Genomic DNA, 22,773 nt, shown 5'->3' on the forward strand with positions numbered 1-22,773 from the left:
TTTGCTCTACATAAGCCCCTACAAGTCTTGCCCCTGGCCTCTTCCACGTTCGATTTTACCAAACTCGCGGTTCTCTGTGCAATTCCAACAGAAAGAGGCCAAAAATGCTGCGATCTGCTTGTTCTTTGTCACGAGTTCTTGCTAGCAGCAAAAAGGTAACTACAGATTTTATATGGAAATAATTTTGGGGGGTAAAACTTGGTTTTGGACGTTCAGACATTTCGCTTGTCTCTCTCTGCATTGCGTTGTACATTTCGAAATAGATCCAGGTCATCCAGGGCTAGCTTATTCTTACGTTTTCGGGATGCTGCCATCATCATCGCTTACTTTAAATCAACTTTTGAAACAGGAAAGTGAACATGATTTTACCCTTATTGTTTCTCCGTCTCTGGATCCGTTGAATTGCGTTGTACTGCGATTCAAAATGTCCTTTTGAAAAGTTTGTGGCCAAAGCTTAATAACGTCATCTATGTATAAGATTGAAAAATATGGTCGAAATTGTTGAAATTGTACGTAGGAAGAGCACATATAAGATGCCTTCTTTGGTGAACAATTCAAAACAACAACACAAGAATCTGAAGATTTATTCTGTTGAACCAACCCCCCTTTATTTCTCTACCCCTACCCCTCAAAAAATTGATGCACTTACCCCACTCCTAAAAAAAACATTCTTAACATAAAATGAATTTTGGGCGAGTTGGCATCAAGTTTGTGCAAAACTGCAGCATTTTTGCAATGCACTTTTAATTGGTTGAGCCTAAATCCAATCAGACAGTCGCTTATATGGCAGTGATGGCAAAGCGTATTTTCTTTGGTTTCCATCAAAGTTTTGGCAGATTGGGTTAAACAGGCATGCAAATGCAGCCACAACATATTGGATTTATGGAAATTTTTTGTTGAAATATAAGCTTCTTTTACAAATAAGATGCCAAGTCACTTGTATCGTGGCGATTTGATCACCCATAAGGGAGACCAGGAGATTCATGCAAGTACCGTATCTGGAAAACTTCCTGATTATCTGAGAGAGTTGGCATGGCTGCTTATATAATTTTTGAAAGTTACATGCGTTGTGTATCATATTGGGTGACTGCATGGAGGTATTATGTTACACTTAACCCTCTTGTGATATACAGCGTCGATAAACATTACACCTCCCCTAATGTATCAATATATTTGAACCTTCAACATCCCTCCCCTCCCCCAGACATACCATTGGTATCTGGCTCACCAAAAAGGTTATCGCCATTCCAAAAACTTTGCAGTGTTTTTGAAGGTATGAACAGAATTTTTGATTGAATAAAAGTAAACCAATTTCCCACAATCCAAATAGTGTATAACCAAAATTGGAACATTATTTTGTTCTGGGGGAGGGATATTTGATTGTTAAATTTGGCACAAGAGTAGGGCATTTGAATGGCTTTTTGGCCTTGCAGGGTAGGAATTTTCAGAAGTTCAAATGTCCAAGGGGCTGCTGGGTAGGGGGAGGGAGTGTTTAAGATTCAAATTGTTTGGCGCATAAGCCCATAAGCAGACACTGTCAAAATTAATAATCTCAATAACATAGAACCACTATTTGATCAAATGCCCATAAGAACACACTTCTCCTTACTCAAGACATTCTATTTTTAGTTCCTGCTAGACACAGTGCAGGAATCAGCAACAGACCAGCAGTTTCATGATCCCAGCGATGTGCAGTTATTATTTTTAATCACCCATAAACAGAGGCCTCTTTAATTTAAGCACACTAGACTGAACCACAAGTTGTCCCTCCCCACTGGCCTCTTTAAATTCCAGTTTAGCTTCGTATTTTCCTTCACAAATTTTGTCCTTTGTGACCCCCTCCCCCTTAGGATTCTCTAATTACCTTTCATGGGATAGGTGTGGATTTTTCTGGTTCTTCATTTAAGGCAAGGAAGGGGGGAACTGCAAACCCATTTCATACAGAGGAAACATCTGATCCCATTCGGCAGTGTTCACACAGCCATGGCGATACAAAGTGAAACCACAGTTATGTAATGTTATTTGTTATTATTTTACGTCAAAATGTAGACTGCTCCGTTGGCATCAGCTTTGAACAAGTACTACAGTAATGGCTCTGTTGTAAGTATCCATAGCATAGGTGTTAAGTCAATGTATTTTAAGTATTTGCACTCAATCACATCAGTCTGATCACCCACTTCCTATGTTAGTAACCCCATCATCGCTGGCCTCTATCTCCACTTTCCAATTTCTGCTACAAAATGTTACAGCTGAGGACATTTTCTTAAAATTTGGTTTTCATTTAATATCTTTTTTTCTCACCTCCTACCCTGGTTCTTATTCACTTTATACACCCCCCTCCCCGTCCCCCTACCCCCCAACACCACCAAAAATCCCTCTTCACCTCAGTACACTACAGTAGAAACCTGGCATGTTTCTCTTGTGTCAGTAAGACAAAATTAATATAAATGCATAATAGGTTTCTTAATAATGTTTCGCCAATGATCATAGTTCTCGAATATACTTGTTTATGAGTTTAATTTACTAGGTTTAATGCAAGCGGCTCTTTAGAAGACCACTTTTTAGTGATAAGGATTCCGTGAATAAATAAAGTTGTTATTATTATTATCATTATTATAATAAAATTGTTCATTTTTCTACAGCCAAATACCAAGCTGTTTATAAATGGCCAGTTTGTGGAGTCGCAGACGGACAAGTGGATTGACATTCACAATCCAGTGAGTACAGTACACATGCTGGCAGTGGTTTTAATGTCAGGGAGTTAATGAAGAATCTTGAATGAGGAGTTACTAGTTAGATGCAGTTTTCATGAAATCTTGTTATGTTTACCATCAAATTTGCCAGGCCAGAAAGCCGGCTTTGTTGGGTTTTGGACCTGAGACCACTCCCTTATCTGGAACACTGCATGCATGTCCTATATCTGTGGGGGAAAAAAACACAGAGCGATGTTTGTTTGCTTCTACAAATGTTCAGCCACTTTCAAATTTAAACAAATGTGCAGTTCCAGAAAATATCCATACTCCCCCCACGGAAGGTTTGTTGTTTTGCACCCCCCGTCTCCTCAGGAAATTCCAGTTTAACTTCATACTTTGCTTCTAAAATTTTGACTTTTAAGACCCCCCTCCCCTAAGGAATTTCTGATGATCTTCCATGGGGTGGGTATGGATTTTTCCTGGAGCTGCACATTAATGAAAAATCAGTTACATGTACCTAAATTTGACATAAGATGGTCACACTTTAGGATTTCATGCACAGGCTCAAAGACAGAACCACCTTGTACGGCGTAACAAACAGCACCACAGAAATGCACTACTCAGCAGCTTTCATTCAAATTGTCACACTTTAGGATTTCATCCACAGACTCAAAAGTAAGAATCACCTTGTACAGCATAATAAACAGCACCACAGGAAAGTACTGCTTAGTAGCTTTTATTTGAATAGTAAAGATTATCTCATGAAGTCCTTCTCAGGAAGGCAAATTTTGGGGTTTTCTCCACAGAATAATTTTGTGCTGTGTATACCTGTCCTTTCAGCTAATACTACTGTCTAGAATTTTTTAGTTCAAGAGAATTGACCAGTCTTTACATACAAACTGGTTTAGATCCATAGAATTAGTGTTTGGTTAGTTGTGTGATATGTGACTGTTTTTATACTCAGGCAACAAATGAAGTCATATCCAGGTGTCCCGAGTCAACTGTAGCAGAGATGGAAGCTGCGGTTGCTGCGGCAAAAGCAGCTTTTCCTGCCTGGTCTGAGACATCTGTTCTTTCACGGCAACAAGCCATGTTTAACCTACAGCACCTGGTCAAGAAACACATGGTATGAAAGCTAATAAATGAGATATTTATTTAGTTCAGTTAAGGTTAAATACACTAAATTAGTGTATTGATGCAGGCAAACCTTGAGGAGCTAGGCTGTTCAATTAGAGACTTCTGTGTCCCCTCTGGATTTTTGGGTATGACTGTTTAGGATCTCAAACCCTCTGGTAATTTGCTTTTCACAATAGGACATTTTCACTATAGCGTCATTTTACTACAACTACCAGAATCCTTCTGGTGTTTGTTTTCTCATGCTAATTACAGCTATTGTTCTTTGCTCTCCAGTGGGATTACAAAATTTAAATTTGAAAAGAAAAACAAAGTGAATTCTGGTAGTTGTAGTCAAATGACGCCATCATGAAAATGGCTTATTGTACTGTACGTCTCAATGTTGCCTTCAGTTGGCCCCTTTTTTCTCCTACCCACTCAGGTGCCTAGATCAAAGCAGTGTGTGGGTTCTTGCCATTTGCATGATATGTCAAATCTTTAGTAGAGAAATGATAATCCAGCAATGAGTGGTCAGAAATAATTAAATTGCTCATGAAGGTGGTGACAGCGTATTTCAGAACATGACCGGCAAAAAAGTGTGAGAAAGTAGACTCAAGTTGAGTCAAAACAGTCTGTGTTGCTCACACGGTGAGTCACACTTCACATGTCCAATATATACTGCTAGACACTCCCGACAAGAGCTGAGAGTGGAGGTTGGTCAAAAGTCATATTACACAATCATAACATGTAGCAAGTGGCGAAAATCAATATGAACTCAGCTGCTTTCTACACACTCAGTCATAATTATTTGTACAAGTTGTAATACTTCACTGAGACCACAGGTAAATGACATCTCTCTCATATAACACATACAAAGTCATGTACTCCCCCTCCCCTCCTTCACTTTTGCATTCACAGCATTTCTTTTGTTCCTCTGCTAAAACAAGCAAATTCAACATTGAAGGGGACAGGGCAAAGAAAGAAAGGGAGCATTACAACATTTATTCATGACTGAGCATGTAATCTTGAGTACTAATCATGTTCAGATCTAGCCCACTATAGTGTAACCTGCAAACGCGGACGTATTTCCGGCTGTCGGAGAGAAGCGACAGCTGGAAATACGGCCGCATTCGCCGGCTAACTATAGTGCTGGGTTGAAAAAAAAATTACTAACAGTGCCTTTGGGTAGTTTTACTTTGATAATTCAATAATCATGAATCTAATGTTTTCAACAGAATGAGATTGCTGATCTCATCACTGCAGATACCGGCAAAACAACTGCTGATGCCATGGGCAGTGTACAAAGAGGATTGCGTAAGTGAACTTGTATGTAACTTGACATTGTGCAGTTCCAGAAAAAATCCATACCCACCCCAAGGAAGGTCTTCAGAAATTCCTAGGGGGAGGGCGGTCTTAAAAGTCAAAATTTTAGAAGCAAAGTATGAAGCTAAACTGGGGGAATGGGGGGGTGCAAAACAAAAAACCTTCCATAGAGGGAGTATGGATATTTTCTGGAACTGCACATTAAAAGGCAAATTTTATAGAAGGCAAGTGAATGTATTGATTGATTGTGTTGGCTGACTCTTCTTCAGAGGTTGTTGAGCATGCCTGCTCCATCACATCACTGCAGATGGGTGAAACAGTGTCCCAAATCACCAAGGACATGGACACCTATTCATACAGAGTTCCCCTCGGAGTCTGTGCCGGAGTCACACCGTACGTACACTGCATTGCACCTTTAAATTAAGGGACGGGGAGAGGGCTGGGAGGTGGAAGCTGGGAGAACAAGAGGAATCTGGGCGATCCTGGTATTTAGCGGAGGAAATGGGAAACAATATGTATATTTTTATACCATGCCCAGAATAGGAAACCTCAGGATACAAACATTATAACACAACAGAAAAACAAACCGGCTTGGAAAGCCTTATAACGTTACTACGAGTAATAAGCAGAAATGAAGTAAAGGGCGTTCCTAGAATGGGCAGCATGTATATTTTGCAATAGAAACAGCGCAGAGCTAAGCAGGACCTCTCATCAAAGATAAGAATGTACTAAATTTTAAACGTCTCAGGTGCTGGACAAGTATATTTTTTTTGTGTGTGGTACTCTTTGTAAAATGGACTGAAATACTGAAGACCCATTATGTACTGACAGTGATTGGGTAATGTAGTTGGGGCACTGAATAACTGCCGTGATTAATTCTCAAAGTCCTATAAATTTCTAATATTTTACGAAATCTTGTTGTTTCATTGTGTTCTTTCAGAAAATACCCCCTCCCACCCCCTGAAAGGTATTGGAAAATCCAGGGATAAGAGGGTTGGAGTCAAAGACCAACAAATCTGAAGGATACTGTGAAGCTAATGTGGGACTTCTATAGGGGTAGAAGGGTCTTAGTAAAAGTCCCTCTCCTTGTTCAAATGACCTCCTCCCCTCCCTCCAAAGGAAGTGAATGCTCTGGATTTGAGTACAGTTGAACCTGTCCACAACGGCCACCTTGGGGACAGAAGAAAGCGGCCGTTGTGGAGAGGTGGCCGTTATGGGGAGGTGGGGGTGTAATATGACACCTTTTTTTCAGGAAGTACAACATGTTTATTGTGCCAAGTTCATGCTTACTGTAGCCTATAATGACAATCCAATCTTAAATAATATATATATACATAAAAAACACAATAAAACGTAAATAATGTTTTGAATCAAAATGTTAACCGGAAAGACGAAACGAGCAAGGTTCGCAACATTCGCTATATTATTGTAGACAATTTATGCTTTCTCCAGCATATAAATGGCACACAATTAAAATACGTATATTTTTAAAATGGATACAGAAACGTAATTTTCTGAAGACAAATGTCGAATACTGCATCAGTTTATAGAAAAAGGTTTTTACACATGAAAAAGAACTGTATACTGGCCGTTGTCGAGAGGTTATTTTGGCAGTTGGGGACGTGCTTTAGTGGCCGTTGCCGTTGTAGAGAGGTGGCCGTTGTAGAGAGGTTTAAAAAAGAGGTAATGTATGGACTGTCCGCCAGGACAAAAAAATGGCCGTTAAAGAGAGGTGGCCGTTAGTGGAGGTTCGACTGTAATCAAATAAGTGTTACCTTTTACTCTTCTTAGGTTCAATTTCCCAGCGATGGTCCCACTGTGGGTGAGTAGAATTTTTACACAGAAATGTCTGCAATGATCTGCTTACATCTTTTTCGTTCTCTGTTGTAGTACATGACATGGAAATGTTCAAAGTTTCCCTTAGTCACATCTTACCTATTGGTTAGCTCATCGGATGTTCAATCTTGACTCCCTTAGCTTTGATCAGCATCTAATTTCCCCTTGCAATATGCGGATTGACGACTATATCAAACATACACGTACAAGACCACAAGAAAAGGGAGATGATCGTAGAAAAGATATCTCAATGCTTAAATGATTTCAACCAACTAGTACCATGAAAAAAACAACTATTACAAATATGCATGTATATGTTTGGGCTGAATAAATATTTAAAGGATTGATATAGCTGGTAGTTTAATCCAGTCTTTTGAACCTGTCCTCCAGTAAATTTCGTCAAAGTATTAAAGGTAAGCACTGGTACATGAGGCAGTTTATTCCTGCAACTTGCAATAATATTATTTGCAGTTCCAGAAAATGTCCACACTCCCCTGGTTCCTGTTTTCCACCCCCCTCCCCAGGAAATTCCAGTTTAGCTTCTTTCTTTGCTTCTAACATCTTGGCTTTTAAGACCCCCCCCCCCCCCCCCCAACGAATTTCGAATGACCTTCCTTGGGGTGGGTATGGATTTTGTCTGGAACTGTTAATTTTAATTTTCAAATTGTGTTGTCTTTATAGATGTTCCCTATGGCATTAGTTTGCGGCAATACCATGGTTCTTAAACCATCTGAAAGGAACCCTGGAGCTGTTATGTTCATCATGAAGCTTGCGCAAGAGGCAGGCATCCCTGACGGCTGCATTAATGTTTTCCATGGCACTGTTGAACGTAGGTTTTCCTTGCCTTTTACTCAATTTACTACCTGTGTCTGTGAGCTAATTGGGAAAAGGGGGGAGGGAGGGGGGAGGAACATCCCCTTTCCCTCCCAGCCCCAAGAGCATCAAAGCTACGGCAGTGGTGATGATGATGATGATCATATTTATTCAATCAATCCATTGATCAATAAACTTTATTTATCCATGGTAGAAATTAAAGCTAGAAAGCTTATGGGGCTGTGCCAAAATGAAAAAGATAAAAATAGAAAGCTACCATCATTATCATCATAAAATCAGTAACAAATTTGCATACTACAATAGTACAAGTAATTGAAATAGCATCGGGGTATTTACATCACAAGATCATAACAACATTCAAAATTTCCTGACCCTCGCTCTACCACTTGATCCATATCTCAGATAAGTACAAAATCTAATCATAAGACAGTATACAAAATCTGTGTCCACATGTTGTATGGTGGAATGTGACTCGGCTTTAAAGTGCAAGGTTGCATCAGTACATCAAATGCAAAAGAAAGCTATTAAAGAAATAATACTGAAATACACAATGAATAATAATACAAAATACAGCATAGGTGGGCAATATGGAAGGCAACGAAATCATATCAAATGGTTGCTCCTTATTTGATGGGGGAGGTATGGAAACCTTTTGGAACTACACAGTGTACTAAAACTTTATTTAGTTTTCAGGGTTTGGCTGTAAAATTCTGCTAAAATTTCAAGGATCAAGGAATTCGAGTTCTTCCCTAATGACATGCACTACTTTGCTGACCTTCTTGCTTTCATTCATTCACAAGGATGTTAGCCTTTCATTTTTTGTTTACTGATTGCTTTAATGTTATTTTATTTACAGCTGTCAGATTCATCTGTGAACATCCTGATATCAAAGCCATTTCATTCGTTGGCTCAGACAGGGCTGTAAGTACCTTTAGCCAAGTGATTTTAGCTGAAATTATAATAAAAGTGATGGAAAGTTTATAAGGTGGATCTTTGTTTACACATTTAGCGTCATGAACACACATTAGCTTAAATGACAAAATTAGCTACTTTCTAATGAATGCACTCCACAGATTGAACAAGCTTTTGAAACTTAGTGCTCTCTGAAAATTTGAGGATGATAATTATGTTAGTAAGGTTTTGACAAATGAACACTTTCACTAGTCACGTCTGAAAAGTTCTTTGTTTTCTTGTCTTGAAACGTGATATGCTTGACTTGATACATGATGCACTTGAGTTGGGAAACCTTGATAGTACTCATTTAAGCTTTTGAGTTTCAAGGATGAAGGCTCGAGGTGCCAAGCTTCAAGGGACTGTCAACCTACTTTTACCTGGTACTGCATGGCTACCACCCAGCCCTTAGCCTTTTTCTACCTGCATCCTCCATAAAAATACTAATCCCAAATAATGGATCCCAGTAGTAAAGCCACCAAGCCCTAAAGCACTGATCTTTCTGTCTTGGGGCCCTTTAAGAGCCCTGCATTTTACAGCCCTGCACCCTGGATCCCAACCCTGGGTTCTGTCCATAATATCGGTAATCTTCCAACAAGCCCCATCTTTGAAACTTTGTTGGAACAGTGTATCATTCACTTGGTGGTTTCTTTTCTAAATTCCCACTGGCGTATTATTGTCATAAGTAGCTGAACAATCAGTTTTTTCTCTTATTCCTTGCCAGGGAAAATTCATTTACGAAACTGGTTCAAAGAATGGAAAGAGAGTTCAGTCAAACATGGTAAGCTAATACACTGATGGTGACATTTTTTTTCCAAATTCAACAATAACACTTAACTCAAGGTGCACTCCAGGATACTCTTACCTTTGCACACAAGACTATTGCAAGATCAACACTTTCTGTAGACCATCGAAGGATCCTCTTAGTATGTTAGCAATACAATGGACAAGTATGATTCCAAGTATCACAATTCAATCCAAAATTGCAAGATGACTAAGGCTTCTAAACAGACATCCCACCAAAATCAACCATTGACTACCCCTGAAAGCTGCAGACTCGACAATAGGTTACAAGGGGTTAGTTTTTAATTAAAAGAAACTGTGGTGCTCTGTCCCCCGGGGGGGGGGGGGGGGGGTGGGGTGCGTTATAGGAGAACCAGACGTGCCGAAAGAGGTGGCAAGTCCAAATGCATTAACCTGCTGGTTTTTTTTTTATTATTCATAGCAACGACACATACAAACAATACTACGTTACATGACTATTTGAGTTACACTACTATTACTACATTACATTACATTGCTTGACCTACTTACAGAAATTGTAATTACATTGCTTGTATTCTTTTTAACTAATTACGAAATAAATACACGTGCTACGTCATCCTGCATACGATGCTAACACAACACACACACACATACACACACACGCACCCCACCCACACATACAAGAGATAATAAAAGATTCCCCTTACTCAACTTTCATACTTAAAGTGCTTCACGCATCGTAGTTGCTGAGAGTGGTCCACTTAGCTCTATATTTTTCGTAATTAGAATTTCTAATGGCTATTTGTCTTTCACATTTGATCTTGCTGTCTAGTAAGGCAAGAAAGACCTTTAAATTTGAAGTCTCAGACTGGTTTCTTGCAAGAAAAACATGATATTTAGCAATAAGAAGATAATGGTTTAACGCGTAGAAGGTGGTCGTTTCAGGTTTGTAACCGTACAGGATTTCAGTATTCCTAGGACTAATGTTGTCAGAGCGCTTAGCATTCCGCCACATCATTATGTCTTTCCAAAAGATTTTAACGTCGAGGCATTCGCAAAGCATGTGAATAAGCGTTTCGTTCGGAAAGAGGCAGCGTTCACATTCTGGAGAAGCCTTTATATTCATTTTGTAAAGAGAGTGATTAGTGGGTATGATGTTATGAATTAGTTTGAATTGGAAGCTCCTCAGTTTGTTTTCGACTGTGACTTTGAAAGGAAGCTCGTATACTGCCTTTACATTCAACCCTTGTTTTCTAAGATTGATTTCAACGATGGGGGGAGAAAAGGATCTTTCTGCAAGTATCACACGGGCTTTTTTTGTAGAGGAGATGTCAAGGGATGGAACTGGTTCGTTATCGCCGTTAATGAGATTACCTACGATTTCGCTTTTCCAAATTTTAGGGATTGCCGCAAGAACACCAGCATAATCGAGAAAAGTAGAGCGAACGCTATATTTGCATTTGAAGTTTTCGAACGAAAGGAACTGGCCATGGATGTTTAGGAGGTCGCTTATTTTCAAAATGCCTTTATTAGCCCATGATCTATAATAAAACGATTTTCCGTTTATCTTTATAAACCGATTGTTCCAAATGATTTCTTGTTTATATTCATTTGCGTTACGTGGATCTTTGGAATTGAGCTCTTGCCATACAGCTAAAACGTCTTTATAAAAAACAGAGAGATTTTTGAGGTCGAGTAATTTAAGATCGTAGTTACATTGAAATAAGAGAGTTCCACCGACCTTACCTAAAAGCGAATCAAGGAGGGCACACCAATGGCGGTCATTTGCTAGACAGTAACGATTAACCCACGAAGTCTTGAGCGATTTAACAACGTCAGCAAAATTGAGCATATTAAGACCGCCGTGGCTTATTGGGCCGGTCAGAGTTTTTCTTTTGACTTTATCTGGCTTAAATTTCCAAATAAAAGAGAAGATATTGCTGTTGACTTCTTTTACAAATTCTTTGGGAACATTTAATACGGAACAACTATAAACAAGTTTGGCGAGAGCTAAGTTTTTGACGATGGCAATTCTGCCTAAGATCGTTAAATGTCTACTTGACCAAGTATTTAGAACTTTTTTGAGTTTGGCAAGCCTCTCGTCGAAATTGATTTTATTCCCAACCTGAACATGATAAGGAAAAGCGATTCCAAGCGCAATGACGTATTGCTTCGGCCATGAAATGCCAAAAGGTTCTTCTTTGGCTAATCGGCTTTTCAAAGGACCAAGCCAAAGACCCTCGGTTTTAGACTTATTGATTTTCAAGCCGGAAAGGTCACCGAACTGATCGAGAAGAGTATGTAGGGACACCGCGGATGAATCGTCGCGAATGAAAGCGGTGGTGTCGTCAGCGTACATACTGAGTTTAGTGATCTTATTTCCGTTTTCAAGTCCTTTGATTGATTCATCGATTCTTATTTGGTGGGCGAGTGGCTCCACAGCTAGAACAAAGAGTAAACCTGAAAGAGGACAACCCTGTCTAACACCCCTTTGGAGAGAAAAAAATTCCGACGAGTAGCCATTATTTACAACACAGCTAGAAATGTTGGTGTAAAACGTTTTGATCCAGTTGAGGAAACTTGGACCGAAATTCATAGTGTTAAGCACTTTAAAGAGAAAGTCCCATTCTAAAGAATCAAAGGCCTTTTCAAAGTCAAGGAAAAGTATCATTCCGTCCTTGTTTTCATATTGTTCAATTATATCCGAAATTAAGCGAATATTTTCACCAATAAATCTACCTTTGATGTACCCAGTTTGATCACCGTTTATCAAGTACGGAAGTACTTTCTCTAAACGTTTCGCAATACATTTGGTTGCTAATTTGTAGTCTGTGTTTAGAAGGGAAATAGGGCGCCAATTTTTTTAACAGAAGAGGATCTTTATTCTTTTTTGGGATCAGGGAGATGATTCCTTGACTCTGAGAGATAGAAAGTTCTCCTAGTGAGGCACTGTGATTGAAGCAGTCTATCAAAGGACCAGAAACATCGGGCCAGAAACGAAGGTAAAATTCTGCTGTTAACCCATCTGTGCCAGGAGTCTTGTTAGGTTGAAACGTTTTCAACGCGGCAAGGCATTCCTCTGCGGTTATCAGACCTTCGCAAAGGTCTTGCTTTGTGCTGTCTAGTTTTGGTAAGGATTCACAATCGAAAAAGGTAGAAAAGCGTTCAGCTGAAAGCTGGTTTTGAGAGGTGTAAAGCTGATTGTAAAAATTTTTCATGGCGGTTAATATAGTTTTTGGATCCTCTACAGTGCTACCGTCAGGTGTCTTCAGCTTTGTTATATGTTTCTTTACATAACTTCTTTTTTCTAAGTTAAAAAAGTATTTGTTGCATTTTTCTCCTAATTCATACCATCTAGCCCTACTCCGGATAATAGACCCTTTAGTTTTTTGCACAGCAATTTCATCTAATTCGATCTTGAGTTTTCTAGCCTTGTTTACAAGGGAGCTATTTTCTGGGGTTTCGTCGATACGTGAGTTGATTTTCTCTAGCTTTTGGAGGAGTTTCAATTCCGTACTTCTTTCAGCGTTGGCTTTCTTTTTCGCAAAACGAATTGCAAATATCCGGATCTCCATTTTCAACATTTCCCAAAATAACCTTTTATCAGCAACATCCTTGTGTTTTTGGGCGGCGTGTTTGATGATGAAGCTCATTTTTGTGACGAAATCTTCATTTTCTAAGAGTGAATTATTAAATTTCCAGGAGTCTGGGCCTCTTTCTTCTTGTTTGTCTTCAGGCTTGATCGAGATGGTGACAGGGGAGTGATCTGAATCATGATAGGCGGAAATGTCGGTTTTCGAAACGCGGCATAATAAATGCTTCGAGATGAGCCAGAAATCCAGTCTACATTTGATTTTCCCGGAGCTATTTCTCCACGTAAACTGTGTATCATGTGGATGTTGTTCTCGCCAGGGATCGACTAGGTCATAGTTGCAACGGAGTTCGTCGATGGAATGTATTACACTTTTTTTGAATTGAATGTCTTTACCTCCAAATTTATCGGAAGCGGACAGTGGGCAGTTAAAATCTCCACCAATAAGAATTTTGTCAGTTTGCTGGCCACGAATAGAATCGGTTATCTTCTGAAAAAATGAAATTTGCTGGTTTTGGTCGTTTGGGGCATAAATATTAACGAGGCACAATTCGTCTTCGTTGACGGTGGTGTTTACAATAATAAATCTGCCGTTTTTATCCGCAGTAACATTCGTCACCTCTTTACTGAGCGAGGGACTGAAAAGAATCATAACACCTCTACTGTGTTTTGAGCCGTGCGCAAAGAAAATGTCGCCTCCCCATTCTGCTCGCCAAAAATTTTCCAAGCTAGCATCGCTGTACGTCTCTTGCAGAAAAATTACATCAAATTTTCTTATATGAAGACACCGGAAAAGTTTTCTTCTTTTGATAGATTTGTTGAGGCCTCTTGCATTAAGAGAAACAGCATTTAAGGTCATATACACACTAGATTTATGAATTTCTTTCTAACGCAATTCATGAACCACAGCTTGCAACGTTCGATAGCGTTTAGCCTTGCGATGGAAATGTTTTGTGCAGATGGTGCGCTGACAACAATTTACAATACGTTGAGTAAGGCGGGTACAAATCACGATGAGTACAACAAGTGTGCTATGGCAACTAACACTTAACATAATAGAAACACTAATTAAACTGCGAAGCAGCTTATTGTATAGAAGGGAATAAGTGCCATTTTTTAAAGGCATGTTGAAAAGAGACAAAACCCTCCTACAAAACTCTCCGCCAAAATTTAAATAATTAATTGATGAAGCGAAAGGGAAGCGAGGGTTTTGAAAGGGAACGTTTGAATAATGTTATGTTACATGTGGGAGAGGGTGGGAAAGAAAAATATTTGATTATAACCTAACGAATATTGTCCAAATCTTCGACTTCATATACTCTATGTACTTGATCGCTTTGGGACTTCCTGGCGAAAATTTTGCCGTCAATGGTCCAGGCGCTATGCCAGTTGTTGATCTTTTTAACTTTTCTTACTTTAGCGAACAGTTCACGCCTATAGTTAGTTAAGTTCTCATTAATATAAACAGCTCCTGCATTATGAAAATAGTTGTTTAAACTTACTGACTTCAGGTGCTTCTTGGATTTATAGAGTTCATTTTTGGCTTTGTATGATCTGAATCGTACAATGATTGGTCTTGGACCGCCGTTAGATCTTCTCGTAGCCATTCTATGACAGATGTCGATGTCATTGTTGACAATATGTACATTGAGAACCTTTCCAAGCTTGATGATCTTGTCAGACAGATTTTCTTCTGAAGACTCAGGAATGCCGTGAATTTCGAGATTATGTTTTCTAGTGTATTGTTCTAAATCGTCTATTTGGCATATAGCGGTGTCCAGATCGCTTTTAAGACCATCTAGATCGTCGTTTAAGTCGGCAACTTCATCTTCTGCTTTGCGAACTTCTTTCTTGAGCGAGCTCACATCTTGTTTCAGCTTGTTATTCTCCGCCTCTAATTTTTCCAGTTTGTCGATGTGGAACTCTAGAGACTTCTGCAGTTCTTCGTGTTGCTTGCGCAAAGCTCTGTTCTCTTTAAGAAGCTCGTCAGTGTTCCGTTGTATTTTGTTCAGTGCGATCCAGATACTCGACAGATCGGCATGCTCGACCATGTGCTCTGTAGTCTTTGCAGTCTTATTTGGAGGAATTTCGGACGAGCTGCTGCTACTAGGCCTTTCAACTCTCTTCCCTCCAGTGATGGGCGGACTTTCGTCGCATTCGCTTACCTTTTCAGCCATTTATTACGAAGCGGAGAGCTACACAGGACGGACTACTCAAAAACGCTGCCGTCCATCTTGGCTCTCCCCCAGGACTGCATAAACCTGCTGTTGGTAATACTGATGCATGTTATGACAACTGATTTAATCATTTATTAATAGAAATTTTTTTTCTCTCTCAAAGGGAGCCAAAAACCATGGAGTGGTTATGCCTGATGCGAACAAGGAGAATACTATCAACCAGGTTTGACTCACTTTGTACTCCAAACTGATTGCCCCAAGAGTTTTAATTTATCACTTTTTCGTTTCCATTAACTACTGCTGTTACAAGTGTGTAAGTTGATTTAGAGCTAATAGCAGTCTCATCGCTAAATGACCTTTTCAAACCTGCCTTCAAACAATCATTGATCAGCTGAATATACAACATGTATAGATAATGTTATTTTCTTGTGACTAACATATATTTTTGATATTTCAGCTTATTGGAGCAGCGTTTGGAGCTGCAGGTCAAAGATGCATGGCCCTTACCACTGCCATATTTGTTGGCGAAAGCAAAGACTGGATTCCAGATCTCGTAGCCAAGGCAAAAGAACTCAAAGTTAATGAGGGTACTGTTTCACAAGTCCTTTTGGTTTTGATAGAAAGAAAATTTCCATCAGTTTTTATGTCAGTAAAAATCTATGTTTCTTTACAAATCCTTCCGCTTTGGTTTCAAGGGCAATGTTATGTAGCTTTCCTCACTGATGCTCTTTTGGCTTGTCGTTGGGGAGGAAAGATTGCACGGCGAGCCAAAAGAGCATATACGAGGGAAGCTAAATGTCTATAAGATTTTCCAGTTGTTTTTGGTCAAAAATTTGGTAAAATTTGTTTGACTGACCGACTGACGGTTTGAGTGACTGTCTGTTTGACCGACTCGCTGTCTGACTGACTGACTTGTTGTCTGTCTGTTCGTCTGACTGACTGGCTAACTGACCGTCTGACTGGCTTATTAGGGAGCTTATGCAACGACGACGGCAACGACAACGCTGCAAAACAATAGGTTTGATGAGCAAAAACAGCCGCTCTGCACGTGCGTTTTACATTTTGGTACTTTTTTTTGCCGTCCTCTGCAAGACAACAACGTGAAATAACCGCATTTAAGGGTTTGTGGAGATTGTGAACGCACGACGGTGAATTTTTCATTTTCTTTCTTAACTTGTACGCCACTCCTACCAATTTGGTTCCTGGATAGTTCGCCATTTTTGTAAAAGTTGAGCGAGTTGAAATAATCGCGAAGTAGCACGAGTGAAATAAAGATTTATCTTCAGGTGACGTTGTCGTTACCGTTGCCGTCGTCGTTGCTTAAGCTCCCTATTGACTGACTGACTGACTGATTGACACTCATTTGTACTTTGTTTCCTTCCTGTAGGTCACCAACCAGGAGCAGACCTCGGACCTGTTATTACCCCAGCAGCAAAGGAGCGCATCTGTAATCTGGTGCAGTCTGGAGCAGACCAGGGAGCCCAGGTAGGAACGGCTTGGTATCGGTAATCGTGAGATTTCACCAACAAATCTCAAATTACTGTATTTACTCAAAAAAGAGCCTCCAGGATAGGCAGCCCCTTTGCACGTTGGTTTGATCGGCACGACTTTGATAGTTGTTAGAATATTGTAAAAATAATCGGTTTAGCGCGGAATGTTTATTTTGCTAACAAATCTCGTTTCTTTGTTTCATAGATTGATTTAGATGGCCGCGATATCAAAGTAAAAGGTTACGAGAAAGGAAACTTTGTTGGACCAACGGTTGTGTCAAATGTTACAGTAAGTGACTGTGAGAAGCGTTACATGTTAGTATGGCGTTGGTAAACGTCAATGTCCCGTTAGACTAGAAACAACTCCTTTTCTTAGGGATAGTGAAGGTGAGGGAAACACGCGTGGGCGTTGCGTCGTCTCGCGAGTGGCAATTTTCGCGCGCGATCGCGTGTATCACTTGTTTTACTATCCCAAAGAAAAATAAGGGATTGTTTGTTGTCTGATGTCCTGTAACAGTGTAAAATGTTAAGATGCATCAGCACTGCCGTGGTCAGTGTGTCCATGGAAAGGTAGCAGAAAGTTTCGCCCCGTATTTCGCCCCTGCGTAGCAACAGCAGTCACTGGGCTTTTGAAATTTGATTAAAATTAGCGGGCGAATTCGATACACCGACGGTGCGAACTCGGTTAAATGCAAGGGTCGAACTCGAAATGTGAGGGGCGAACTTGAAAAGTGGGGGGTGAACTTGAACGGGTCGAACTCGACAGGTGGCGAAACCTCCATAATTGCATGGAAACAATGAATGAAAACGGACTGAAAATCGGAAAAAGAATAAAATGCAAAGGACCGCAAACGAAAATGCTGCAAGTATACGCAGGATCTGTGAAAGATCTAATCAGCCAAAAATAAACATAAGTAGCTCAAATAACTGTAAGGCTGATCGGACTGCGTAGAAAACTTAACACGACAGCGACATGATAGAGACCAAATGCAACCATGCACAGCTGTTTCGAGCTGGTTGGCTCTCGTCAGCACGGTGTAGCACAGCAAAAAGTACAACAACCAACGCGAGGTCAGTTGCGAGTCCTAACAACTTGTGGAGTTGCTGAAGGTAGATTTTCATCGTCACGTAAATTTCTCTCCTCAGACGTAAATTTATCTGGTTTTACGCGCGTAAATTAAAAAAAAAGAGGCAACGTTTTAACGCCTACAAAAACGTAGAAAAGTTTAGCGCTGTTCAGCTATTTTACCCTTAGCTAGACGGCTCAAATAGTCTGTACTATTTTGTTGTTTGCACATATCAAACAAGTTTTTAAAATTTATCTTCTTATGCACATTTAAGGACGGTGCCTACTAATACAGGAATTTTTTGGACAATTATTTTCACTATGCGGGAAGAGCAGATTTTAGTATGGTCTACTGGAATCCTAAAAGAAAATTGGTGGTTGCAGGACACTTTTAGAGATAATTAAGCAACAATTATTCTAAAAAGCAGTACAATACGAAGCAATGTATGGCGTTTTTTTCGAAATTGAAGCTTTATTATCTCTGAAAAATGCATGGTTACCCCCAGTCTTATTTTTGGATATCAAGAGCACTTGCTAAGTTCTGCTTTCTCCGCATGGTTTTAAACCTCGCAAAAAATATCCCTGTATCAGTAGGCACTACCCATGGGAAACCCGAGGATCTCTAGATGTGCAGAACGTATGCGCAGTAACAATAGCAGCGCACCGTCCTTAACTTATTGTACCTGTTTATTTCAGCCGGAAATGACGTGCTACAAAGAGGAAATCTTTGGACCTGTTTTGATCACAATGAATGTGGATACCCTTGATGAGGTAATTGCGCTCAACCCTTAAACCATTAATATCAAAGAACAAAGTCTCCTATTTTATTCCCATTCTTTTCTTATAAAAGTCCTGGGAAGAGGTTGTACAAGTATCCAGAAAATTCACCTTGGGCGATCATATCCTTAATTCTCATGGCCTCGTGGTTTGAATAAGCACTGGCATTACCAGAAGAAATTTGATGCGGAGCGCTTTTAAGGCTTGCAGGGTTAATAGGCATCGACCTTAAACTGGAAACTTAAGTTACCAGGACGATCCCGAGATGCGCAGAACGTATGCGCAGTACCAAAAGTTTGCGCCGTCCTTAAGTAGCCTACCATGTAGCCGCCAGTATGAACGCAAAATTTAAGGACACGATTGCAGTCGAAAGACAGAATCTTTATCAATGCAAAGGCAAGAGAGAAGGGTGAAGAGAAATTGCATATAGCAAGTTTACCTTTACGTCCAATTCCTGTAAACAGGTTTGTAAGAAAGGAATTAATTTACGTTCAACGTAAAGGGACCAGGGAAGCAGGGATGGCGTAGTGTAGTGGTGAGAGCACTCGCCTCTCACCAATGTGGCCCTGGTTCGATTCCCGGACTCGGCGTCATATGTGAGTTGAGTTTGTTGTTGGTCCTCGTCCTTGCTCCGACAAGTTTTTCTCCAGGTACTCCGGTTTTCCCCTCTCCTCAAAAACCAACTCTTCTAAATTCCAATTCGATTTGGAAAGTGTCCCCAATAAGTGCTCTGCGATAAAGACATTGACACTTAAATTTATTTATTTATTTATTTATTTATTATTTATTTACTATGTCTGTCTAAAAATAGCTCAACTGGAAATTACCCTTGTGCTTACAAGGGCAGTTTCTCTGTCCTTTATGTTCTCTTAACTTAACAGTGCCTGAGAGGGTTTCAAGGTACTCCAGTGTCTTGCCCTTCTTTCTTACGTCATTGTACTAATTTCTGTTCGTTTAATTTCAAGGCTATTGATATTGTGAACAAGAACCCGTATGGAAATGGCACCGCGATCTTCACCAACTCGGGATCCGTAGCTCGCAAATACCAACACAAAGTGGATGTCGGCCAGGTTTGATTCCTTGATATCGCTTGTCTTTAATTATAATCATTTAAAGTGGCATTATCCAGATCTTGTTGTGTTTTGATCAAAACTGCGCCAATTTGACGGAGTACACTCTTTTCTTATATATTTAAGAACCTTTTTATAAAAGAATGTTAATACTGAAATTGACCCAGATTTTAAGAACGTGCTAAGAACTTACACAAGCTGCGACTAAGAGGTAAAGCATTTTTGTTCAGTTCTGCAACCGTTTTTGCATCGCTGCGTTCCTCTCTGGGGAAGGTTTTTGGTGCTAGGCCGCTCGATCGTTTTTCTGAGTGAATACCATAGAATATCCCATGTTAGGCAGTAAATACTATTCGTGAATGGTTGTAAAAGGAGGAGCTGAGCGAAGAATATGCTGGAAGCGAAATGATATATTTTCTCATGTTGAGATGACGAGAAAGACACATCTTGTCATATCACAAGATTTATTTCAGGAACACAGCTCGATAGTGAAACACTCGCAACTACATCCAACAAAAGAATGTATTCTGCTATCAGTGTCTGGGGCATCTAAATTCAACAGAAGCTCATTAACTGAATTTTTTTGTCGAATACAGCCAGTAGACGGTGAAGCAACGTTTACACACACTATAACTTGCATTACACTAACCAAACACCAAATGCGTCACAGATCAACATGATCACACTGCAAAGTTTCCGACACTATTGTTGATAGCTTGCGGTTAATGCTCAGAGATTTTCAGCAATGTTCAGAATATTTCTTTAATGCACTAATAACCTCAAAAGACTTGTTCCAGCTTCGCGAAAGAAACAGTTTCAAAAGTCTGCTTTTGATATGTTACTGTACTTATGTTGCCCAGCAGACAAACTCATCATGCGTTACCATGGTGACACGTAACCATAGTAACATGTTTTCTCCTCAGATTGGTGTCAATGTCCCCATCCCAGTTCCGCTTCCAATGTTCTCTTTCACTGGGTCACGTGGATCTTTCTTGGGAGATTCGCACTTTTATGGAAAACAGGTAACGTGTTGAAATTTTAAGGTTGCTGTAGTCGGGGAAAAACTGTTTTCCCTCGCGATCATGAAGAAGAAATTTACATCAATTTTGTATTAGGTTAAAGAGGTTTTAATTCCTGTCTCAACGAGAAAATCAGTGTATTTTGTTGTCCACTTTATACTGGGTTTGACAAATTTGTTCTTGTTGGCTTCTTAATGCGGTTTGAAAGTATGTACAGGAATGAATTAACTGCCGTGGCGTTGTGATCCCATTTCTTTTTGTGGTTGTTTTTTGTTTTGTTTTCATCGTTTCTTTTCTAAGTCACTCGACTCGGACATCCGCCTTTTCTCTGAATTCTGATTGGTCCATTGCGAAGTTTAAGTCTGTTGTGATTGGCCAGAGGAAATACCTTCGTTTCGCGCACTTTACGTCTCACTGAGACCGGCAGAGTAAGACTGAGGCGAGGGTAAACGTGGCAGTATCCTTGCTTCCCAACTCTCCCCGCGACCTTTAGAAAACAAATGACTCTTTTGCAGGTAGCCATAGAAAAGGACGGTGCCTACTTTTGCTACTGCGCATCCGCTCTCCGGATCTTCAGACGGCCAGAGAAAGTCGGATTTCTTAACGGCGATGCCTGCTAAAACAGATATTTTTGCGCGCTTTACAAGTACGCAGGAAAAGCAGATATTGGCAAGGGTTTTTGGGATACGAAAAGAAAATTAGCGGTGACCACGCATTTTTTAATTTGGCAAAAAAAGTGCCACGCATTGCTTTTTAATTTAGCGCTTTTTAGAATTCTTGTTGCTTAATTATCTCTTTAAAAAAATGCGTGGTTACCCCCGATTTTCCTTTTTGGATTCTAATCGCTCTTGCTAAGATCTGCTTTTCCCGCATAGTCATAAACTGCACAAAAATACCTCTGTATTAATAGGCACCGTCCATAATTGAGGGACTGGTTATGAAACCTTACCATGAAAAGAATGGTGCAGCAATTTATGTTGGAAGGGCCGCGACCGTGCACAATCCTTTACGGTTAAATATCTTAACAGGAACGTTTCTATTGGTCAGTTGTTCCTATACATTTCAAAATCTATTGTGGCTTTGTGCACGGTCAAGGCCGAAAAAGCTAGCAAAAAAATATAACAAAGAAGTTTGCCAGGCTTCATAACCATTGCCTTTTAACTATGATGTAGCTAAATTATAGATATTTTTTTATTTTATTTTATTTTATTTTTTCAGGGTATCAACTTCTACTTGGATGTTAAAACCATCACGAGTCTTTGGAGAGATGAGGACGCTGAAGCAATGAAGGCCCCAACTGCATTCCCCACCATAAAATAAACCATACAAACATTGTATTTGAACAAGAAACTCTCATCTCTGAAATATTTACACGCAGTAAAACTGTTGGACAATAGTCCACAACAACAAACATGGAACTACGGTGAATATTGACGCAGGGAAGGACAAAATTAATCAATAGTCGAATTCTGTATGTGGTCTCGCTAGGAAATCAAGACAACCCTTAGACAGCATGTCCCTAGGCTAGGGCGCATCATATCTAGGTGTTTAACAGGTCAAGTGTACAACTTATTTAACAGATTGCGAGACCGGGTGAATGGAGTGCTGACCAAAATAGTATTCTAATCATCTGAATTTAACAATAAAGAGTCTTTTCCTACGATCGGCAGTGGTTGTGATGATGTTATCTTTGAAAAGCCGCTGAAGTTTTCTGCATGAAGAGTCTCCCGTAGTTTTGTCAACTCGCTTAATCTTGAAGAATTTTCGTGAGATTGACAGCCAGACAGCTTGTGTGACCCATCGGCTACGAATTGTCATGTTGACATGATGATAGTGATGATGATAATGATAATGATGATGATGATGATGATGATGATGATGATGATGATGATGATGATGATGATGATGATGATGATACCTTAAATCAAAGAGTCTTGCTCTTGTTGGGAACATTAGTAAGCTAGAGAAAGTAACATCTCAAAACATCTCGACTTCATTGACCAATCAGGTCAATAACCAGAGACATTTTTAAACCATCAACTGGCGTTCCATAATTTACTTGACTCTGAT

At 39.8% G+C, this 22,773-nt stretch overlaps 1 protein-coding gene across 1 annotated transcript; it reads left to right on the forward strand.

The window, feature by feature from the left end:
* The first annotated feature begins 2 nt into the window (after positions 1-2).
* Positions 3-22,366, forward strand: LOC146470995 (methylmalonate-semialdehyde/malonate-semialdehyde dehydrogenase [acylating], mitochondrial-like). The gene is made up of 18 exons (XM_085121310.1): positions 3-155; positions 2,050-2,100; positions 2,643-2,717; positions 3,658-3,819; positions 5,042-5,120; positions 5,399-5,522; positions 6,921-6,951; positions 7,647-7,794; positions 8,656-8,720; positions 9,475-9,531; positions 15,448-15,507; positions 15,742-15,871; positions 16,672-16,769; positions 16,980-17,063; positions 18,537-18,611; positions 19,583-19,687; positions 20,608-20,706; positions 21,922-22,366. Exons 1-18 carry the CDS (start codon positions 105-107, stop codon positions 22,021-22,023), a joined length of 1,596 nt encoding a protein of 531 aa, XP_084977436.1. The 5' UTR covers positions 3-104; the 3' UTR covers positions 22,024-22,366.
* The last annotated feature ends 407 nt before the right edge of the window (positions 22,367-22,773 follow it).

This window comes from Pavona decussata, unplaced genomic scaffold (genome assembly GCF_977016875.1).
Source record: "Pavona decussata unplaced genomic scaffold, jaPavDecu1.1 SCAFFOLD_107, whole genome shotgun sequence".
Classification (NCBI taxonomy): domain Eukaryota; kingdom Metazoa; phylum Cnidaria; class Anthozoa; order Scleractinia; family Agariciidae; genus Pavona; species Pavona decussata.

What these genes read in the sequence shown, in the direction of transcription:
- LOC146470995 (XM_085121310.1), top strand. Translation starts at nt 105, where the DNA reads ATGCTGCGATCTGCTTGTTCTTTGTCACGAGTTCTTGCTAGCAGCAAA. An exon ending in ACCTGGTCAAGAAACACATG is followed by an intron (nt 3,820 to 5,041) that starts GTATGAAAGCTA and finishes TGTTTTCAACAG; the next exon opens with AATGAGATTGCTGATCTCAT. An exon ending in AGGAGAATACTATCAACCAG is followed by an intron (nt 15,508 to 15,741) that starts GTTTGACTCACT and finishes TTGATATTTCAG; the next exon opens with CTTATTGGAGCAGCGTTTGG.